The sequence below is a fragment of the Hyaloscypha bicolor genome (assembly GCF_002865645.1).
Source record: "Hyaloscypha bicolor E unplaced genomic scaffold K444scaffold_73, whole genome shotgun sequence".
In the NCBI taxonomy this organism is placed as follows: Eukaryota; Fungi; Ascomycota; class Leotiomycetes; order Helotiales; family Hyaloscyphaceae; genus Hyaloscypha; species Hyaloscypha bicolor.
Window position 1 is genome coordinate 786,200 of NW_020194575.1, and position 7,658 is coordinate 793,857.

Here is a 7,658-nt window from a genome sequence, read left to right on the forward strand (position 1 = left end):
AGCATTGAACCTCATCAGAATCGAGGGAAAGGGCGCGGGATATTGATAAATGTGCCTAACGTAGCCTCGCTCGGCTTCCGCCGGGGCTCTTCCCGCCTGCACTGCACAGCCTCAGAGCTGAGGCTTCGCACCGACGAATCATTCCTTCGTGTGGTGAGACATTGGCTCACTAGAAGGTGTCACTCACCAATCGCCCACACCCCCTTCCCGCTCAACTTGGATTTTGGAGACCTTAACGCTACAAATTCGAAGAATTAACATGATATTCACAATATGTCGAGTATTCTCTATAATCTGGAAAGTTTTTGGAATTTTCCAAAGACTTTGAAAAAATCGAAAGGAATTTGGTGGGGTAGGCGTGGGCGGTTAGTAGGCGACCCCTTCTAGCGGCCGCATGCGAATATCCCCTGTTTAGTCAGAATATGGCCGTCTCCTCTAATCAAGCCATCCATTTATGCGGCCCCAAGCGCTGCCAATGTCTCAACGGACGAAGGGATAGGATTCAGCCCCTAATTTCAACAATCGAGATCAAGAAGCGGCCTTGGTGTTGTTTTTAAAATTGGAAAATATTGCAAAGGATATTTGTGCTGTGCGACTCATGCAAAATTACAAATGATTTTCTTGGAGTCAGGATAATGTTATCAATAAGTATTCTCATCAGAGCCTGGAACTTTCAGGTCAAAGTGTGGTCGGAGATTCTCCCATTTTTAGTTTCCTACTTGGCAAATCGCCATTTCCTGCAATTTTCTCTTCTACACCTGGCCTCAGGAATCGACAGGGCCGCATAACAGACAACCTGCCTCAGCACAGCCACTTTCAAAATGTCCCACAAGCAAATTTCAGCTCGTACAATAGTTGCTGATCCCAGCAGTTTGGGTCAAACACACTCTGCGCATAATAGCCGGCCCAGCCCAAGCAAGTGTCTCATCGAGAGATTTTTGTATGGGAAACTTACCAAAAACAAATGTCCTCGATTTTCGCGAGTTTTACCTGCTTTTTCGCTGGCAAAGTAATTGCCAATTTTTTATTTAATTAAGAGAATAACCAACGTATTGACTTTAAATTTTTATTTTACCTTCATAGAATTACTTACTTATGTATTAAGATATATCAAAAAAAAAAATTATGTGAGCGTGCATCAGGAAAATAGGTTAAGTTATTCGTAATTCCTGAGACGAACTTAAGTAGTTTCATATACAAACTCTCGACGGGAAATTTTCTTGGACCGAACGTTGGCGGAACGAGCAACGAAGGCAACCGGCTATCAGTCTGGGTAGTTTGGGGGAAGAGGGTTTCTTGCACAGGAAGCGCTGTTCAGGACCTCTGCCGGTGTGACGGCGCTGGCCAAACAGCCAGCTCGCACGTGACTTCCGGGTCATTCACCGTTGTTGGAACTAGGATGTACACTGGTATACTGTAGTTTGTATACTGGATGTATACATTACGCCCACTCTATGTAAACCATAGAAATCAAGTCATCAAATTCGAACTAAATGTTGCAATTACCGTTTCACGGCCTGTATATCACATGACCCAGCAGACAACGATATATACTCAGTCACTCTCTGTACTTCGTAACTCCTTAGTTTAGTATTCTTCAATATACGACCGTTTACTGGGTTAGCTTTAGCTTCCTACTCGTGCCATCACACCTGGAGAGGGCATGGCAAGTCGGGTGTTCCTGTTTAGGCTCCCAGGGAGCCGACTTGGTCCCTCTAAATATAGTCCCGTAGAGTTGGCCAACTTTCGCATATATAATTGAACAGTAATAATTGGTTACTAGAAGCGAGAGCAGGAACGTGACTGAGCACCCTGAGTAGAGGGTGAGGCGAGGGCGAGTAGCGCCTGAGCAGAGCGGCAATGCTGCCTAACCGCATTGGAAGTGAATGTGAGTAAATGTCGTCTGAGACTTCCCCAATATATCAATCACCAGTGTGAACATCTCGACGAATGCTTTTCGTCCGAGTAGTTTTGGAACAATCGAACTACAGCTAAGCCTGAAATCTTTAGTAAGATATCTAAGTGAACTCAAGAGCTCAACTCCTCTGGACAGAATATACTCGTTTTTATCAATGACAAGTGGTGGTCCAAAATTAGACGAAAAGACACTGATTCCACTCCCACCGGGGCTAAAATACGAGGAGGCTTTTCAAATTGACTATGCCGCAGATATTCTAGACATATATCAAACCTTCATCGTTTGTGCTATCAAGCTTTCACATTCGCTATATATTATTTGTCCGAACCGGGCGAGTTTGTCCCTGCATCGGTGTGGAGCTTACAAGCATGGGTTTGCCGCCTTCATTCGTCTCTTCAGCCAACTGGCGACATATCTGAACGCATCAAGGGAGATAGTCTGATGGAACTTCCAGGGCACAACTAGTACAATGCTTCAAGGGGCCCCGTGGCCAAGTTCTTTGTTAGAGACCCAGAGACCTCCGATAGTCCCAAATCCCTGTTTGTCCATGGACTTATGGTCGACACTATTTCCAAGCTTGGCCTTGTTGCTAAAGTCGGCATCATTTTGCAAGAATGGGTTGAGCTTGGCCAGTGCGATGGTGCTAGTGAAACAGTGCCTGAAGGCTTTTGGAGGACCTTGGTTGCAGATCGTGGGCCCCATGGCTCTCCAGCACCCTCGCGGTATAGCAGAGCATTTCTTTATTATCTTCGGCTTAGTCCTACGGGCAACACCAACACCAACAGACTCATGGCGGAAAGTGAAATAGAGCCTTCCCCGGCAGTAAATTTCGTGCAGCGAGTTCATAGCGTCAAGCGGAACCGCAAGTTGCTTGTATCAGAAACCAAAAAGTATGAAGGCTTGGTTCCCATGACCGCGGAGGGGGAAGCCGTGGCTGCTGGATATCATGAAGAGCAATTTGAGCTTAGATGAAATTGAAATATTCGTGGATTTCTGGATCCTAAGGGATCTACCCATATACAATAATGAGCTCGCATGTTCCTGAAGTGACGGTAATCTTACTTTACACCACTACTAAATCAATCCATGTCTAATATAGTACATCTTTAGACGATTTTGACATCAAGCATTCTCCTATGGATTTCGAAAGTTCTCTTTTACTGTGCTCTAGTTCAAGAGTTAATTTCGAAACGTCGGAGTTGAGAACGTTTATTATAGACGGCTATTAAAACGTGAGATTGAGAACAGACTTTCACGAGGTCCTTCTATAAGATTTGCAAGGTTTAAGGAGCTTGATATCTCCCATGCGTTCCTTAATACAAATTCTTTACTAAACCTGGTATCGATCGGGAATGCAAAACTTCACCCATTTCTGCTCACTCTCCCCGTGCCGCATAATGTAACTCGTTGGGAGGCAAAAATTAATGCACGTTTCTCGTTCTCGTTACACTACGTGCTCTGGCGCCATGGACTTGGGTAAGAGATTTAAAAGCTACAATCATTGGGTTGCCACGCTAGTGCACTCTTCATATAGGTCTTTTGCTGTCTTGCGACCTGCCATAGTATAAAAACTCTGTGGTCGCGGAGCGCCCGAGCAGGCTCGAGATGTCCCCTAGTTTGTGCACGCGTAATTTCACTTAGATGTGTACCAGCTGCAATCTTTTTCTTCCTCGTGTGTACTATTTAACAGGCCACCGAAGATTCCCTTCAGGATCAAAACCAACGTCCACGCTTTTGTTCGGAGTGCCATTGCTCTCGGTCCCGGTGTACACCCTCGCATTGATAGATCCGTGGAAGAAAGAGCGAGAAATCCTGTCTCGACCTATGACAATCCTACTTGATTCGTCAACTGAATCCACGATCTCCCTTATCGACTCGGAGGCTTCCGGGATCATTAGGTCGATCCACAGGCGATTAGAAGAGACTCCAAGAACCAGTGTAAATCTTTGGGACCACTCTTCCCGAGATCTGAAGGTAATCCAGGCTCGCGAACCGTTTTCATCAAATTTGTCCAGAGTGTAACGAAAGCCTTGACCAGGACGGTACCAGGAGCCAGGTATGTTTCGAGTGTTTTGCCCTATCACTTCAAATCCGCGATCAGACAATAGTTTCGTGGCAACTGAAATATCTCCATCCGAGACTCTTTCGTCTGAGGGTGAAAGTTGTGGCACATAAATGATTCTTCTGGACTCATTTGCAATATTCCGGCGGATCTCCTCCGTGATAGACACAGGTACCAATATTGAATGCCGATGCCAATTCTTATCAACTTTGGAGACGTATAAATGCAAAGCAATCAAGGCCTGTGGATCATGCGTGTTTATTGCCCTCGAGTCGTTGTATGTGCAGTTTAGTAGTGCTAGGAAATTCGTCCCGTCCACGCCAGCGGGATCATCCTGAGAGCTTGGTATTAATGCAAACTGCACACAAACACCCTTGCCAGTCATACTATGATGAGGTCGGCTTCCATCCACTATGACGCGGGTGTAAATGTGAGAGTCATAGAAGTAATTTGGCGACGGTGCGAGCAATCCAGAAGTTCCGTACAGATGGCCACCTTCCCAGGCAAATATCAAATCATCATCTATCTTGCTTAGTATCTCAAGCTGAAGCCTGAGAAACGCATTTTCTGCCTCCCCGTAAAGTGGCGCCATGTGTACACCGAACAGACCCAGAAGAGAGTACGCCCGGTCCTCTATTCTTGTTGTCTGTCTTGCCGATGCCCAGGACATCTTTTGGGCAACACTAGCAGCTTCATAATTCCAGACATCCGTGATGCGCGTTATACCACTGAGCAAGGCACCCAGGTTAGACTTGCCTCCAATCCACTTCCAATCCTTACTAAAGAAATCAACATATTCTGGGGCGAGGAGCTCCTGGAGCGTCCAGCCTCTAGTGAACCATTTGCTGCGCCGAAATTGTGAATTAGGAGCCTCGTGGTCTCCATTCGTAGAGTTGACATCCGACAAATATGCATAGCATACTTTAGATTGCTTATACCAGGCAAACATTGAATTTATCGCCTCCGAGAGCTCAGCGCTGCTGGACTTATCGATGCAACAAGAATCAATCCACTGGGAATGGCGTTAGGTCCCTCTTTCGTTGATATGTGGGTTATAAAACCCAAGGTTCAGGGGCACTGCCAGGCCCACAGCAAGGAAATCACGGCTGCTCTCTGCACCTTGAAATCTTGTCTAAGGGAACCATAACGGGTCTCCAATTACAAAAGTCTGGAATGATTTACGTACAACATATTCCCAACCGTCCAAGACTGCTTGGGTGCAACATCCGGTGATCTTGCCCCAGCCTTTCATGCCAGGGCCCTTTTCGTCCTTCAAATCTTGAAAGGTGACTTCGGCATCTTCCCACCGGTGGGACAAGATCGCGTACGAAGGGATTTTGCTGCCAAAGAACTCATGGAGTGTAAGCTTTGATGCGTGGAGGAGACGCATGCCGAATCACGTTAGTTGGGATGGGAGGAGCCCGAACTTGACTGACTGGGGAACTGGTCGGGATGAGTGCAATCAATAGCGAAGGCGGTATAGCTTTGAGGATCATTAATGCGGCCAAGGAGTAAATTTGGATGAAGCTTTGAAGAATATCAAGTTGAGTATGACCTTGTGGGGCGATGTTCAATGAAGAACCTGAAAGTTGAAACGAGACTGGAAGTCGTGATGAAGCACTAAGCGAAAAAGTGGCCTATCACGTGCCAAGCACATCTATCCACCATCAAAATTGTCAACTTCTATGGTCTACTCTTCCTAACACTAACAGGATAAGAGCGTGGGATATAAAACGGCACTGCTACAGACTCCTCTTTCTCTCACGTGGCATGACGCAGAGCAGTTGAACGGCCAATGTAGGAGAATGATTTTCAATACACAAAATCGTTCTGGCCATGGACGCGGGTTTCCGAGCTCAAAAGCTGTCTCACTTAAGGCCCTAAAGCCATCATTACCAAAGATCCCTTGTCATCGAAGTTCTTAGCCCAGACGAGAAGCATCCATTCGTTATCACAAACCTTACCGGGGTTCCATGCCCAAACTAGGCAATAGTTTACATCCCCAGATACCCCACCGTCCAATGAGACCCTGCAAAAATCAACGGGTTCCCTCCACTCTGGTATCTAGAATTTTCCTATTAGACCATTCTTATCTGCTTGCATGGGATCGAGGATAACGGTTTAGAGGTGGAGGCGTCCGTTTTTTTTTTGAGTTCCCCAGAATGCTTATATTATGGAAATATCTATTGGCTTTCCTTTGCTGAGTCGGTCATTCTTAGCACCTTGGCGGAGCAGATGTGGCAAGATTGATTGAATCACGAAAGATGTCGTCTGAAGAATCAGTTCTTCCTGAAATGACAACCTCGGTGCATGAAAAATCAATTGGAGATGCTCCAACTACAGATCTGGTCTCTGGGGACACAGAAAGGTTTCAAGGTTTTTTTTATTAACTCTTTTAGTAGCCTTACTCCCTTAACAAGCCAAGGAGTATAAAGGCACTTCCGGTCCCTCGAACTAGCACTTGTTGGCACCAACATAGCATGCTCCATCCACAACGACTCCAGCATCATCGTCCTCAGCTCCAAACGAAAAGTGTCCAACAGGCCGCGCCTCTTCATTTCCCAGCCTCCATAGTTGCAAGGTTCCCGGAGACCACACTCCACTTCAGTTTCCCCTGGACTTTCCCTTCAACGATTTCTCATGTAGTTTTCCACTCATTCGCCATAGGAACCAGTTCATATCCCGACCGATAAGGCTATAATTGCTTGTCCCATCTAAATAGTCTAGATCTGTGGGGTTGTCTTGCTCAGTATCACGAGGCGTTGCTCTGTTAACAAAATGCTAAGTGACATGCGAAGCAGCTGAGATGGCTGCAGAACAGTTTCCCGCGACGACCATGCGGCGAGGAAGGGAAATATGACGTAGGACGAGTGGAATTACTAGGGCGGTCGTGAAGATGCATATACCTGTCAACTCCGCTTTTATCGCCGACTCCGCTCCGATTAATGGAGAAGCTACTTCGCTCGGTGGCGGTGTGGGGTCCCAGGACTGTGCTTTGTTTATCAGATATCTTGGCAACATATTGCCCGAAGGACTTGAGATCTTGGCGGCATTGCTTACTCTCGCCGATGTATACATAAATAGAATTAGAAGTTACAACATGAAGGATAACCTCCATGACCTGAAGTGGAATCGCATGGACAAGTGGGATCTGGAGGAGCCATGGAGAAAGCTATTTGTTGAAATTAGGGGCCTGAGGCCCCTAATAGGCTTAGGAAGCCCTGGAACCGAACGCCATGGGGCTGTGCACTAGCTTAATACCCTGTACAGCTGGAATACCCTGTACAGCTGGAATACCCTGTACGGCTGGAATACCCTGTATAGCTGGAATCGGTTCAGCTGGCATAGGAATTTAGTGCATGTGATTTAGGGTGTTCAGGGCTATATATACGGGCTACTTACCACTATAGAACAGCAGTCAATTCAGTACGTTTTACTTGGTTTACATTGCAAGCACGTGACCCTAGCTTTATTATTTAGCTAGTTCAACAGGTTATAAGTACCGGAAGCTACCTCTACGCACTATAAATCACTGGATCGGCTCACTTGCACCTACCGGAAATATCTCACAGAAATACACTATAGAAGACGATTTTAGTATGGAAAAGCCCCGGATCGCCAGGCTTATAGGGCCCAATTATAGGCCCTGGAGCGTTCAGGTACGTAGGCTTTTAATTA

The 7,658-nt window shown here is 46.3% G+C and overlaps 2 protein-coding genes across 2 annotated transcripts; one reads left to right on the forward strand and one right to left on the reverse strand.

The window, feature by feature from the left end:
* Nucleotides 1-2,473: 2,473 nt before the first annotated feature.
* On the forward strand, nt 2,474-2,904 carry K444DRAFT_722789 (uncharacterized protein; the record flags this gene model as incomplete). Its single annotated transcript, XM_024888568.1, has 1 exon — nt 2,474-2,904. One exon carries the CDS (start codon nt 2,474-2,476, stop codon nt 2,888-2,890), a length of 417 nt encoding a protein of 138 aa, XP_024736834.1. The 3' UTR covers nt 2,891-2,904.
* A 662-nt stretch (nt 2,905-3,566) lies between these two features.
* Nucleotides 3,567-5,535, reverse strand: K444DRAFT_663517 (HET-domain-containing protein). The gene is made up of 2 exons (XM_024886839.1): nt 5,167-5,535; nt 3,567-4,992 (listed from the first exon to the last, which is right to left on the reverse strand). Exons 1-2 carry the CDS (start codon nt 5,368-5,370, stop codon nt 3,598-3,600), a joined length of 1,599 nt encoding a protein of 532 aa, XP_024736835.1. The 5' UTR covers nt 5,371-5,535; the 3' UTR covers nt 3,567-3,597.
* Between the last annotated feature and the right edge of the window lie 2,123 nt (nt 5,536-7,658).

What these genes read in the sequence shown, in the direction of transcription:
- K444DRAFT_663517 (XM_024886839.1), bottom strand. Translation starts at nt 5,370, where the DNA reads ATGCGTCTCCTCCACGCATCAAAGCTTACACTCCATGAGTTCTTTGGC. An exon ending in TGGACGGTTGGGAATATGTT is followed by an intron (nt 4,993 to 5,166) that starts GTACGTAAATCA and finishes CGCCATTCCCAG; the next exon opens with TGGATTGATTCTTGTTGCAT.